General features: G+C 37.5%; 1 protein-coding gene across 1 annotated transcript in view; it reads left to right on the top strand.

Annotated features, from left to right (window-relative positions):
• Positions 1 to 3,228: 3,228 nt before the first annotated feature.
• Positions 3,229 to 15,653, top strand: part of UGGT2 (UDP-glucose glycoprotein glucosyltransferase 2) — a 146,511-nt gene continuing 134,086 nt past the window's right edge. The window contains exons 1-2 of the mRNA XM_019737191.3: positions 3,229 to 3,603; positions 12,749 to 12,831. Of these exons, the coding sequence (XP_019592750.3) occupies positions 3,452 to 3,603; positions 12,749 to 12,831 (235 nt within the window). The 5' untranslated portion in view covers positions 3,229 to 3,451. The remainder of the gene's footprint in view (positions 3,604 to 12,748; positions 12,832 to 15,653) is intronic.

The raw sequence follows: 15,653 nt of genomic DNA on the forward strand, positions 1-15,653 counted from the left end.
CCTAAAAAAAAAAATCAAGATGATTTATTCTATTAAACACAATATTCTTATTATAAGGCACTCATTAATCACTTCTTCCACCTACAATGAAAACTGTTATCATCATCAATTTTCATTCATATTACCCCAAAATGAATAACTTTGAATAAAATTTTGCTAAAAAATATTAAAGTACAATTGTGTCCCTGAACTACATTCACTTCATAACCAATCTGTGTTAGAGGGTTATTGATAATGGATATTAGAATGCTTTGCTGCTCCACTAACTTGAGTGACCTTTGCTGAGTTACTCAAAATTGGCAATTTAAGGTTTCTATCTGTACATAGAAATGACATATAGAAAAGACCTTATTGCTGGTTCAAAACCTCAAAACTTCCCCTGGTGAACTTTGAAACTGGACTTGTACACAGAGGACAAAGAGAGACCAAAGAAAGAGGCAGCCCACTCCAGATTGGTAGATGGCAGGGAACTTATATATGAGGCTTATCTTGGGCAGTTGTCAAATAGATCTTTGCACCTGCTGCCAAAATTCTAAGGGTTTATAGAGGTTTTAACAGGATTCACTCACATATACAGTCCAGGTGGTCTCGATAACATTACTCTCTCAAGCCTGCTTCCTTGAAGTGGCTCCAAGTATGGAAAAACTGGGTGGAATATACATTCCAAGGACAGGAGAGGGGGGAAGAAGCCTCTGATTGCCCGGGACCAGCTCCTGGGTCAACCAGCGGTCACATCCTCTCTCAGTAACCTCCCTTAACACTTAAATATCATCTATTCCTACTCTTTTTTTTTGTTTCACCAATAAGGATACAAGCCCAGGGATGAACCAGGAATATTTCAAACCCAGTTAATTTCTAGGAAATACTATGTAAACTAGAATGTATAACAATTGTGGGGACAGAGTCCCAGAGAGCAGTTTCCAGGTTCTCGACCTCACGTTGGAAAGGTGCTGGCTCGGGTAGTAGATGGCCATCAGCTGTGACTAGTTGGCCGTCAGCTGTAATCAGTTAGCCATTAGCCACTAATATAACTGCCATGGCTAAGCTAGCAAGTGAGGATTGCAGCTAGCAAGTGGGGTTCATTGGTGGGTTGGTTGGCAGAGAAGCAGAAGGTGGATTGCGGATCGTGTGGCTCCTGCTTCCTGTATCTCCAACGCAGCCGCCAGCGAGACTATAGTGGTATGAACCCCCCATCCATGGCTCTGTGGGTGTTCCTTTTTGTCCTCGCCATATCCTGTGTTCTTGTGTGGGGAGCGGGACCAGAGACGATGCGTGACAATAATTATGAAAATAAATGACCCTGGACTAAATTAATTTCAACTCTTTAAGGGAGAAACGTAGCATTTCTCACCATTCTGAACTCAAATATCTTGGAATGTATACTAACACATATTTTAGTAGTGTCCTTTAAATAGTGTATTTTTTGTAACTTTTTAAAGACAAATCATTTCTTAAATAATTTGCAACCCATCAGATAAATGCTAACATTTAAGACATTCACTGTCAATACTTTACTTCCTTCATTCCACAATTTCAGTCAAAAATTTAGTCCAAAAATAAGTGGAAATGAGGAATTAATTAAAGCAAATGCTTGTGAAAAATTCATAATACATTTTTCTGTTATGCTTTATGGATAGAAATAAAGCTCCTTACCCATCTGCCTTAGCTTTCTGTCTACTTATCCATAAAACAAAGACTCTTCAATATTTATTGAGCCCCAATAACATGTACTGTGCTAGACTGCAAGGGATGCTCAAATGAATAACGCATGAGCCCTCTGGGAATATACCACCTCTAGTAGGAGAAATAAATAAGTACTGTATTCAAATTCTAAAGTGAAAATTATAAGTGTATATGACCGTTAAAAATAAAGAGCTTTTGAGAATTTAAAGGAGAGCTAGATCATACCAAGTGGGAGAAATCAGAAAATGAAGGGTAAACTTAGGAAGTGAGACCTGACTCGAATTTCCAGAGCAAGGTCTTCTAAGGAGTTATTTCTAAGTAAATGAGAGGAAATGAAAAAGTGAAGTGCTAGTGTTTTGGCAACTTGAAGAGATCAGATTCCCTATAGGGCAAGGGAGTAATGGGAGGGGGAAAAAAATGGATCAGTGCATCTCCTAAACTATTTTCCCCAGCTGCTGCTTCTGTTTACCATATATTTTAATATTTATAATAAATTTACTTTCTTCTGAAGAGGAAAAGAATCATTCCTGAATAGGAGCTAGAATCTTGAGGCTCCACTTCTGCCCAGTTAAATAATACTAAATATTTTGCTTGACAAATCATATGTAGTGGAAAACCAGTTAACTCTGTGGCAAGGTTTTGTCTTTGAGCCTGATGTAGTAAACACATGAGCTTTGAGGTCAGCCAGTCCTTGGTTGAAATCGAGACTCAATCACACTCTGTGATTTTGGTTAATAATGACAAAAGCTACGATCAGTTTCCTATGCATTTCACCTGTAATCCTCTAAACCAGTTCTTCTCGCTCTTCTCAAACTTTAATGCGCACAAATATTACCTATGTTTCCTGCTAAACTGGGGATTCAGTTTCTGTGGGTCCGGGATGGGGCCTGAGATTCTGCATTTCTAATAAGCTCACAGCTGATGCTGACGCTGCTGGCCTGTGGACCACTTTTGAGTACAAAGGCTGGAAGCATGGACCCCAGCCATCAGTATCAGAATCACCTACCTAGGAACTTGTTAGCCGTGAAATGCAAATTCTCGGACCCTACACCAAACCTACTGAATCAGAAACAAACATTGGGATGAGGTCCAGCATCCTGGTTTAACAAGCCCTCCAGGTGATGTCACTGGTTTCCCAACATAACTGCAACACTCGAATCACGGGAGAGGGGCGGGAACTATTAAATCGTGTTGATGCCCAAATCTCACCCCCAGATAGTCCCCCTGTAAGGTGTGTGGTGTAGTCTGGGCATCCGGCTTTCTAAAAGCTCTACCAGGTGACTCCAATTTGCAATAAAATTTGAGAACCCCGTGAAGTAGGTGCTTGAACTTTAATAGGCCTTATTTTCCGCCATGTAAGTGTGTATAATACCCATACAGGTTCCTGCCTTCGTTTCCAGACGTTGGCACCTCCCGCCAGCCTTAGTGGGCCGCAATCACAGTTCGGTCTCGGGGAGCCCGCCTCCCCGCTCCGTGTCCCACAGCCTCTGCCCGAGAACCGGCCGCGGATCCGCCTGAGCATCAGCCACGTCTCTCTACATTCCGGCACCAGCCGCACCTCCGCGGCTCACACCCCGCGGGCGAGCCCCGCACCGCGCCGCAGCTAGATGCGCATGCGCCCGGCACATGCCAGGCCAGGGCCGAGTAACGGACTCTAGCTCCCCCCACCGGAAGTGGGCGACGGCGCGTCGGGAGGAGCCGGCTGCGGCGTGGCGGCTCCGGGCTTTGGTCTCTAAGTCCGATCAGCTCGCGTTTCCCTTCCTGCGCCATGGCAAAGGCCGCCAATGTGATGCGGCTGCTCCTCGGCGCCACGGTGCTTTGGCTCTGGCTGCTCTGCTCCGGCACGGCCTCGGCGTCCAAGGCAGTGACAGCCCACTTGGCTGCGAAGTGGCCCGAGACCCCGCTGCTGCTGGAGACCAGGTGGGTGCGAGCTGGAGCCTCTGCCGATCCCGGCGCGGAGGGAGGGCCCGGAAGGGGCTGGGGGCGCGCTGGGACCTTGACGGCTCCTCGGATGCCGTCCTTGCACCGCTGCTCCAAGTGCTCTCGTGTGTGGCCCTCGGAGCATCACCCACGTCCCTGCCACCCCGTGCGCAGCACTCCTGTGCAATTCCTTTTCCTCCCGCAGTTCGTACTTTGCCTTGCCCGCGGTTTTTAAAACTTCGGGGCTGTTGTTTAATTCGTTTGGATTGTATGTGCATTTACTATATAAAAAAGGAAGAAGAATGGGTGATGGAGAGTGGCGTTTAATGCAAGCATTTCAATTAATGTGAGCAGTCCTTTTTAGGAAACCATACTTGAAGCACCTAGGCTTCCTGTGGACAAGACAGCTTCCACGTTATTCTTTCCGAATCCTCCACAGGAGTTAGTTCATAAGATACGATTTACTTTGCAGAAACCAAACTTGTTGATATTAAAATTGTCCTTAGTATGCTAGTAAACAGAATTTGAAGTTTCTTTTCTTTAGCCAGCATGAAATTTTAATGCCAGTTGATTTGGTCATTTCACCAAAGCAGCCCTGAAAAGAGACTTCAGCATGCCACATTATGTTGCCTGTATAAGACGCTAAAACAGTTCTATTTATTTGCAATGTAATTGATATATAACATTATGTTAGTTTCAGGCGTACATCATATTTGTATATGCATATTGTGATCACCATAATAAGTCTAGTTAACAACTGTCACCACACATAGTTAAACATTTTTGTTGTGATGAGAACTTTTTAAGATTTACTCCTAGCAACGTTCAAATATGCAGTGCAGTATTAACTATAGTCACCAAGCTGTACATTACATCCCCATGAATTAATTTATAACCGAAAGTTTGTACCTTTGACCACTTTCACCCATTTCATTCCCACCCCCATTTCTTCGCTATTTTTTTCATTTTAGATTTCACATTGAGGTGCGATCATATGGTATTTGTCTTTCTCTGTCTGATTTATTTCACTTAGCATAATGCCGTAAAGGTCCAGCATAATGCCCTAAAGGACCGTCCATGTTGTCCCAAGTAGCAGAATTTCCTTCTTTATTGCTGAATAATGTTCCATTGTATTTATATATATATATATATATGTGTGTATATATATATATATATATATTATATTTATATATTATATTTATATTATATATTTATATATTATATTTATATATTATATATTTATATATAATATATGTGTAATATATAATATGTATATATTATATATGTATATGCCATGATTTCTTTATCCATTCAACCATCTATGGACACTAGGCTATTGTAAATAATGCTACACTGAACATTGGGGTGCATTTGTCTTTTTGAGTTAGTGTTTTTTGTTTCCTTTGGATAAATATCCAGAAGTAGACATGCTGGATCTCCTGGTAGTTCTATTTTTAATTTTTTTGAGGAACCTCCATAACTCTTTTCCATAGTGGCTGCACCAGTTTACATTCATACCTACCTTACACAAGGGTTCCCCTTTTCTCCACATCCTTGCCAACATTTTCTTTTTGATGATAGCCTGTGTAACAGGTGTGAGGTGGTAGCTCACTGTGGTTTTGATTTGCATTTCCCTGATGATTAGTTATGTTGAGCACCTTTTCATGTACCTTAAGGGCATCTGTATGTCTTCTTTGGAAAAATGTCTATCAGATCCTCTGCCCATTTTTCAATTGGATTTTGTTTTCACTGTTGAATTGTATGAATTATTTATATATTTTCGATAATAACCCCTTATCAAATATATGATTTGCAAATATTTTCTGCCATTCGGTAAGTTGCCTTTTCATTTTGTTGATGATTTCCTTTGCTGTGTAGAAGCTTTTTAGTTTTATGTACTCCAGCTTGCTTATTTTTCCTTTTGTTGCCCTTGCTTTTGGTATGAAATCCAAAATATCTCCAAGACCAATTTTAAGGAGCTTACCATTCTTGTTTTAATCCAGGAGATTTATGGTTTCAGGTCTTACTTTCAAGTCTTTAATCCATTTTGAATTAATTTTTGTGTGTGGTGTAAGATAGTGATCCAGTTTCATTGTTTTGTATGTGGCTGTCTAGTTGTCCCAACACCATTATTGAAGAGACTGCCCTTTCCCCAGTATATATTCTTGGCTCCTTTGTCGTAAGTTAATTGACCATATATGCATGGGTTTATTTCTGGGCTGTCTATTACATTTCATTGATCTACGTATTTGGTTTTATGCCAATATCATACTGTTTTGGTTACTATAGCTTTGTAATATAGTTTGAAATCAGGAAACATGATACCTCTAGCTTTTTTCTTCTTTCTCAAGATTGCTTTGGCTATTTGGAGTCTTTTGTGGTTCCATACAAATTTTAGAATTGTTTGTTCTATTTCTGTGAAAAGAGCCATTGGAATTTTGGTAGAGATTGCATTGAATCTGTAGGTTGCATTGTGTTATATGGACACTTTAACTATTAATTCTTCCAATCCATGTGCATGCGTGTGTTTCCATTTATTTGTGCTGTCTTCAGTTTTTTTCATCAATATCTTATAGGTTTTAGTGCACAGGTCTTTCAGTTCCTTGGTTAAATTTATTCCTTAGGTACTTTATTCTTTTTGATGCAATTGTAAATGAGTTATTTTTCCTCTCAATTTCTCTTTCTGGTGATTTGTTATTAGTGTACAGAAACACCACAGATTTTTGTATATTGATTTTGTATCCTGCAACTTTACTCAGTTTGTTTATTAGTTTTAATGGTTTTTTGGTGGAGTCTTTAGGATTTTCTATATGTAATATGTCACCTGCGAATACTGACAGTTTTACTTCTTCCTGTCCAATTCAGATGCCATTTACACATGTATGTATGTATGTATCTATGTCTAATTGCTCTGGCTAGGACTTCCAATATTATGTTAAATAAAAGTGGCAAGAGTAGGGTAGCTTTGTCTGGTTCCTGATCTTAGAGGAAAAGCTTTCAGCTTTTCATCACTGAGTATGATCTTAGCTATAAGCTTGTCATATATGGCCTTTGTTATGTTGAGGTATGTTCCCTCTGTATCCATTTTGTTGAGAGTTTTTATCACATATAGATGTTGAATTTTGTCAGCTGGTTTTTATGTATCTATTGAGATGATCATATAACTTTTATCCTTCATTTTGTTAATGTAGTGTATGGTATTGATTGATTTGTGTATGTTGAACCACAAATTCTTGCATCCCTGGAATAAATTGCATTTGATCTTGGTGTATGATCCCTTTAATGTGTTGTTGAATTCAATTTACTAAAATTTTGCTGAGGATTTTTGTGTCTATTTTATCTGGGACATTGGCCTTAACTGTCCTTGTCTGGCTTTGGTAATGAGTGTTCCTTCCTCTTCTGTTTTTTGGAAGGGCTTGAAAAGGACAAGTATTCTTTAAATATGTGGTAGATTTCAACAGTGAAGCTGTCTGGTTTGTTGGGAGGTTTTTGTTTGATGATTCAATCTCCTAACTAGTTATCAGTCGGTTCAGATTTTCTATTTCTTCCTAACTCAGTCTTGGTAGGTTGTATGTTTTTAGGAATTTATCCATTTCTTCTCGGTTGCTCAATTTGTTGGCATATAATTGTTCATAGCAGTATGTTATGATCCTTTGCATTTTTGTGGTATCAGCTGTAATAAAAGTTGGTATTGAATAAATTATTCTAGCTTAAAATATGTCCCCTTTTTCTGCCTTTTCCCCAGTTTCTCCCAGAGCTTGCACAGATCTGGTCCCATACTCAGTTTAATTTCTTCCCATCTTGGACTGGTAGTTTCAGTTTCCCAGTTTCTACTTGCCCCAAGGGTCCTGGAGCAGGGACTCCTGTAGCTCCTCAAGGTTCTTCCCAGTGTAGCCTGAGCTGATGCACCAACCTTACCACTTGTAGTGGGTTGAACGGCAGTTCCTAAAAAGGTGCGTCCTCATCCTAATCTCTGGAACCTGTGAATTTTTCCTTATTTGGAAAAAGAATCTTTGCAAATGTGATTAAGTTAAGGATATTGAGACATGGTCATCATGGGTTATCTAGATGGGTGCTAAATCTGAGGTCCTTACAAGAGCCGGAAGAGGAAAAGATACAGACAAAGCAAAGGCCATGTGAACAGAGGCTGAGATTGGGTTGGTGCAGCCACAAGCCAAGGAACACTGGAACCCTTGAGAAGCAGACACAGGCAAGGAAAGATTCTCCTCAAGAGCCTTTGGACAGCACGTAGCCCTGTCAATACCTTGATTTTGGACTTCTGGCCTCCAGAACTGTGAGCCAAAAAGTTTCTGTTGTCACCAAGTTGGTGGTAACTTCTTGCAGCTGCTCTAGGAAACTAATACAGATTTGGTACCTTGAAATGGGGTGCTGCTGTATCAAATACCTAAAAATGTAGATGTAGCTGATGAATCAGGCAGAAGCTGGAAGAGTTTTGAGAAAAGTGTTAGAAGAAGCCTAGATTGCCTTGAGGAGACTGTTTGCAGAAACATGAACATTAAAGGTGGTTCTAGTAAGGACTTCGAAGAAAGCGAGGAACTTAGTAGAAAAAGTTTCTGTCATCTTAGAACATTAAAGGAACTCTGACAAGTACTCGGAAGGAAATGAGAAACATGTTACTGGAAATGAAGATGATCTTTGATACATAGTGGCAGAAAACTGGCTGATATGGATTCTCCCGTTGTGTGGAAAACAGAGCTTGTAAGTGATAAACTTGGGTAGTTAGCTGAGGAGATTTCCAAGGCAAGTATTAAAGCTGTCATCTGGTTTCTCTTTGCTACTTACAGTTATAGTAAAATGCAAGAGGGAAGATAAATTGAAGGAGAAACTTAAGGAAAGGAAGCAGCACCTGATAATTTGGGAGGTTGCAAAGCATGCTAAAATTAAACTCAGTGTTGGGAATGCATGCTCCAGAAAGAAGGCCAAATGTGTGGCTGGACAGCCTTTCGCAGTATATGTTAAGTATGTGACTCAAGGACTCACTCGACCACATTAGCAGAAGCCAGGAATAGAGATGGGTTTACCCAGGAATGTTCTGGGGAGGATCATTATGTAATGGCATGAATCTGATGAGATACATAAGAGACCCACAAGGATTTTGACTATGTTGTATCAGCAGAGAAACACTGTCAGGTTGGATCAAAAGGGACACAGGATGAAATTAGAGAAGGCTGTCAGACTTTCAAAATTCTATAGGCAGGAAATTTGGCTAATAGACCTACTTAGCTGCAAACATCTGCTATCCTTCAGAAAAAAGGGCAGAGCCGTGGCAGGCAGCACAAAGGGTGGAGCAACAAGCCACAGGGAGTTATGCTCAGGGCTTGAAACCTCATGGAATTTGTTCTGCTGGATTTCAGATTTCTTTTTCACTGGTAACTGCTTTATTCTGTCTAATTTCCCCCTTTTGGAATCTGGATTGCCTCTCACCATTGCATTTTGGAAGCAGATAAATTGTTTCTAGTTTCACAGGTCCATATATGGAGAAGAATTTTGCTCCAGGAAGGATGGTACCCAAGGCCTCACTCCTCCCTAGTTTAGAGTTGAGACTTCTGATGGTATTTACATTAGCTTTGGTCTTAGAGATGATGTCACAATAGGTGATATTGGGATGGAGTGAATGTATTTTGTATGTGGGACAAATGTGGATTTTGGGGACCCAGAAGGTAGACTGTATTGGCTTGAATGGTGGCCCCCCAAAAAGATAAATCCACATCCTAATCTGCATTAACCCTGACGACACCTGGAATCCAGACTTTTGGACTCCAAACTGAGAGAGAATATATTTGTTTTAAATCACTAAGTTTGTGATAATTTATTATGGTGGTCCTAGGGAAGTGATATTAACACTTTACTACAGTCCTTTACTTGTTGATACCTTATTTATGGACATACATATTACTGTCTTTTTGCCTGGTCCTTTGTCCTAACAAAAACTAATGTCTTTCTATTATGTTCTTATATTTATTCAATACTTCTGTAATAATCCTTACTGCAACGCATCATATATGCTAATCTCTGCTGCTAAAATGTGAGTTTAAGGGGACAAAGGTATTTCTTATTCATGTTTATTTTGCCAAAGCACAGGGATTGAAAGTAGATGCTCAATAAATATAGCAAGTACTCAAATTAACATAGTTTCGTTATAACGTTGATGAGAGAAAAAAAGATTCCTGGCTGGGGCCACTGTCTGTGTGGAGTTTGCACATTCCCCCATGTCTGCATGAGTTTTCTGTGGGAACTCCAGTTTCTTCCCACATTCCACAGATGTGCATAGGTTAATTGGCATGTCTAAATTGTCCCAGTCTGAGTGACTGGGTGTGTGTATGTGTGTGTGTACAGGCTGTGCACACACACATGTGAGTCCCACAATGAAAGGGTGTCCTGTCCAGGGTGGGTTCCCATCTTACACCCTGAGCTGCTGGGAGAAGCTCTGGTCACCTGCAACCCTGAACTGGAATAAGCTGGATGGAAAATAATTATCTTACTTGTTTTATTAATCTTTCTTAAATGTTGTATAGCTCACATTTATTTCAATGTTTAATATTAGAAGTGTTTGGGTCTTTATTTAGAAGTTTGGTGATATTTTGTGATCAGAAAATGCTGTTGAAACTTAACTCTTGTTTATACCAATTGGGTTTGTTATATGTCACCTCACTTAAAGTCGCAGTTTCCAAGAACCTATCGACATTAAGTGAAGACTCACTGTATTAGTTCATTAGATGCAACAAAAATATTTCTTACTCATACCTGTTTTCCCCAAGGCTCAGTACACAGAAGTAGGTGCTCAGTGATGTTGATTCAATGGAAGGGACCATATGTAAAGTAGTGTATACTTCAAACCACCATCAGAATTACCTCTGCAATACCTGACCTGTGGCACCTGATCTCTGCTTAGGTCATCCAGACAGGAAGCTTAGTGTTATTTCACGTGCCTGCTTGTTCTGTTGTGAACAAATATAAATTGTTAAGAGGTCCTTCATTATATAAACTAAGCTCTTTCCCACTTAAGGTATCTTTCCCGCTATACCTTTTATCTACTAGTCCAGACTTTATCCTTCTGAACTAAATCTCTTCTTTGTGACAGTGTAGCAGCCTAGAAGCCTGTAGTTTCTTTAATCATTGCACTTTCTAATTCTGTTTTCTAGACTTCATTATTCTGTTCATCTTCAGGTTTTTAATGTTTCTCTTAAATAAAAATTTTAGGAAAGCCAAAGAAGTGTGGCAGAGGAAGAATTGAAGAGTTTTGGGTAAATTGAAGGAACTTGAGAGATAGAAACTTAAGAAAAGCAATAGCTCAGGTTTTTTTATTTAAACCATTATTCTTGGGAATTTCTCTTACTGCCTATACATAGATATGTATATTACATATTTTTAATTCAGTATAAATATTTCACTGCTTGTTTTGAGCATGGCCCTACAATGGGTACTGTGTCAGAAATAAAGATGAATGAGGTATGTCCCCTGCCTTAATTAATTTATAATTCTGTACTATTTACTAGGGATGATTATAGGCTGATGAGGCTAAATTTAAAACACATGTACCATAATGTATATATCTAAACTGCATTTATTCCACTGGTGTTGCTCTTGGTGAACATATTTTTTGGAATTCCACTTATTGTCATGCTCCTTAGTACATATAAAAACACCCTCTATAGAAATAATTTTTTTCTCTGTAGTAGAATGTTTTGGGAACCATTGTTATTTGTAGCTAAATATTATACAGGACAAGTGAACAAATTGGAAATGCCAATTTTTTGGGCTTTTTCCCTTTTTAAAACTTTGGGTAAAGGTAATATCTTTTAGAAGGTGAGGAGCTTGTTTAGATGGTCTCGCAAGGGTATTTCCTCCTCTAAGATTAATAACGAGTTACTGGCATATTGCCCCCGAAAGTAATTTAGGAAGAGTTCCAAAATGCTTAGAGCCAGTGGTATATATTGAGGGAATAAGTGTAAGTGAATATTTTCTTAAGGTGATCACTTTGAAGGATTATACTTAGATGTATAAATTCGAGCATGGGGAAGATGTCTTTTACTTATGGTTGTACAGCGTCAGAACATGCTGTAGTTGCTTGGTCAGGTCAGTTAGTTAGGTGTTAGTATTGCTCCCTAATTAACTTGAGGTTTTGCACCACCTCTGTCCTTTTCAGGTCACATCCTATTTTAGTGTTCCCATTGTTTCCTCTGCTTTTAGCTGCTGCTTTTTTTTTTTTTTTATGCCATTGAGTTGTACACCATTAATAATAAGAGTTGTTTTGAAGTTACTTGTTGCTTTAAATTCCTATGCCTCTCATGGTTATGTTGGTGATTTAATTAGTTTTTCCTCCTTTTTCCCCTTTATTGACCCTCTCAGAATCACAGGAAGTAGTTACTCTGCATGATGTCCTCAATCCATTTACATTAAGTATTAGTTTAAGTTGAGCAAGGCTAGAGAGAAAGATCAGGTGGGCGATAACAAAGAATCTGTACCATCTGTTTGGTGGCCGTTTCCTTTCTAGTTTAAATAGTTAAATCTGTTTGTTTCAGGTGTCTTGTGCTTTTGTTCTATACAGCACTGAATAACTGAATAGCCTAACACCTAATGAAATAAACCAACTTCCTATTAATTATTAAGATCTTGTCTGTTTTAAATAATAAAAAGATTGTTTCAAATAATAAAAATAAATAAGTAGCTAAATAAAAATAATAGATATTATGACTTAAAAGCGTTCATAGATCCAATTTTTATGAAAAATAAAGTCCTTTTATTTATTTACCTTTTTCACTTTTCACCTTTAAAAAACACTCTCTTCATTACCTTTAAATTCTGCTTCTCAGTGGTATTTCACTTGAAGAAACAAAATAAATTATCCAATTTTTTTTTAGTATAGCTAATAATGAGGAAAAAACAAAAATTATTTCTCATACAGTCTGTTCTGGTCATGATTATATGTTTGAAGCTGAGAATGATACCTCAGGTAAGAATCATCAATTTGTTCTCTTTCTGCATTACAGTAAATAAAAATCAGTAATTTAACATTAATTTTTAGAGATTTTTGTTTTTACCATAAGTTATAATTTGGTTCTAAAGTATATAGTAGCAAAACCTTTTTCATTTTCATCTATTAATTACTTTTCTTTTTTAATAGTGAATTTATGGCAGAAGAAAGTAATGAAAAATTCTGGCAGTTTTTGGACACTGTAAAAGAATTAGCAATTTATAAGCAAACAGGTATGTGATGTGCATATTTTAACTGGTAAGATTTGTATTTATGTGTACACATTGGATGTGTTTATTGTTTTTAATGGCAAAGGTTTAATTTTTAAACCTTTTTAATTTTAAAAGTGATTAATAAATTTGAATATAAATTTGAAAAAGTGCTTTAATGGAAACTATTTTAAGCATCCATTTCCAAAAATATAACGGTTTAATACTTTATTCTAAGGAAACTCATATAATTAGCAATGTTTGGGTATTGCATTATAATCGAGAAGAATTAGAGATTGTTGAAATATGGTTTTCTTTTTACCTAGATTTCTTTGAAATTGTATTAAATGGTGCATCTAGTAATACTGATTTTTTTTTTTTTTGATTTTTTTTTTGCCAAAATACTCTTAAAGGGATTTTAATACTTTCCCTCAAAAGTGAGGTAACCTATGGGCTTTCATTTCACTATCTAAAAAATGGAGTTATTCATTCCAACTTTTTAAATATGTATGAGAGTGTATATTTATATATACCTACGTATGTCTTTAGAATGAACATGTGTTGTGTTTCTTAATGAAGGTCAATAGACTAAAGATACTGAAATAGGTTTTAGCAGCAGAGGCTAAAAGTTTACTTATTACATTAGTTATTACAAAGAATGGTTATTTTCCTGTCTCTACAGAGAATGGAATAAATGATATCAACATGGAATCCCTCAAGGGGGAATTCTTGAGCCTTGTACACAGAGGAAACATATTACTACTACAGTGATTATGTAATTTATTTCTGAGTGTAAATGTAAGATGAACAACAGTTTTAAATGTTTTAAGTGTTCATTTGCTGGAGGCTGTTTGGCTCATCTGGCCTTGAAGTTCAGCAATTTTATGATTTCATGAAATAGTTTTAAAAAATAGGGCAGATGTGCCTTTAACAATATATTTAAACTGAAGTAGTTCCAAAAAACAAGTAACGTGCTCTTTCAAAAAACTTTCACTGAAAAGTTCATCATTTAGTAACCATTTGAGTCTTGAGACAAGTTTTAGATACTGGGCATATAGAGATGAATAAACGTGACTGATGTTATTTGGACCTCCATAATGCAATGCCGGAGATAGCAAAACAGCTAAGTGTGCTATTAGGTGATAAGAGCTTTAATAGGAATATACATAACATGGTAGCGTGTAAACAAAGGTACCTAGTCTTTCAGAAAGAGCAAGACAGCCTTTCCAGTGGTGAATGCTGAAGCTGAGTTTGGATGATAGGATTTAGACAGGTGATAGAGAAGGGGGAACAGGAGACAGGAGTGGGGTGCACAGAGGAACTTGCACCACTTAGAAGTCTATTTTCACATCATTGGGAAATTATTTGCTTTGTGTTTGTCCTGGAAATTTTCATTTTGGTAATTGAGGTAAAACGAGGCTGGATTAATATGTCAAGTTTTCATGATAGTTAAAAAAACTAACCAATTTTTCTGGCTCTCACCTAAAATCCTCAGTATATCGATCCCAAATCATTTCTCACTACTCCCTGCTTATTCAGTGCCATTTTTCATTGAAGAAACCATCTTGAAAATTACTTCTGTAAATTTTGAACTCTTATTTTAAGTTGCTTAGATACATCAGCATATTTTATAGCTAAATGAAACAACATGCCTCGACAATCTGGTGGAAGATCATTAAAAAGTTGGAATACAAGCTCAGGAATATCTGAGATCTACTTCAAGCTTATATTGTAGGAGGTGTGTGTATTTCGGGGTTGAACCTAAAATAAACTGTATTAAATAAGAATTACTAACACTGATAATATAATTCTGTTGAATTTATTTATAATGGTGAGAGTCAAATGCAAATGTTGCATCATTGCTGACCGTGTTAGGTGTGAGAAAGAATGGTATATATGAGGAATTAAATATGTTAACAACTATCAGATTTTACCTGATTTGTTTTCAAGATGTTATCCTAGAGGAAACATTACAAATCCTCAGTTATTTGTAATTTTTAGGTTGTTGAATCTCCATGAGACCTTCTAAACACTGGGGAATAATTCTGACAATCTACTTGCTTAAACAAATTATAAATATTGAACATTTTAACACTTTGAATTTAGGTGCTAATTTCATGCCATTTAGAGAGAACAATTTATATTAGGTGCCAGCAAATTAAGATTTTTTAATCATTGAGTTACCTGTTTTTAAAACATTTTATATAGTTCTGCTACAGAGTTATGCATTTATTCATGCTCAAGCTTCAAGTGGCATGATTTACCGAAGCTATGTAGTTCTGTGTGGTGAGTAGGAAATGTCAACTGAGGTTTATCTGCCTCCAAAGTCCCTATTTATTTTTATTTCTCCATGTGCTCAGTGTATAAGAATCTCATTCTTAAAGTCCTTGAAGATTTTAATAGTTTCTACATAAGTAAAGTTGCTTTTATATTTTAAAGGAAAAGATTTTCAGAAAATGTTATGACATTTCTAGCTCAGTTTCTTGTAACTGAGAACTGGGTTTGGAGAAGGAAGATGTTTGCAGTTTGGATGTATCACATTTGAAATGCTTGTGGAATATCCAAGTGAAGATATTCAGTAAGCTGATGTATGAGTAAGAGATTTAGGCTAATCTAGCTAAAAAAAAATCTAGGCTAAAGGGTAGGATTTGGGAGCTAACAACAGGAAGAGGGTAATTGAAAAGGTATAGAATGAGGAAAAAAATAGGTGCCCAGGGAAGAGCCCTGAATAACACCAATGTTTAAGAAATAACTACAGGGAAGAACACAATAATATAAGAAGGAGTACCCGTGGAGGTAGGTAAAAACATAGAAAGTGTGATGTATGAAAGCCAGGAGAATATTAA

This window comes from Rhinolophus sinicus, chromosome 16, assembly GCF_057876585.1.
Source record: "Rhinolophus sinicus isolate RSI-liver-muscle chromosome 16, RSI-T2T, whole genome shotgun sequence".
NCBI classification, from domain to species: domain Eukaryota; kingdom Metazoa; phylum Chordata; class Mammalia; order Chiroptera; family Rhinolophidae; genus Rhinolophus; species Rhinolophus sinicus.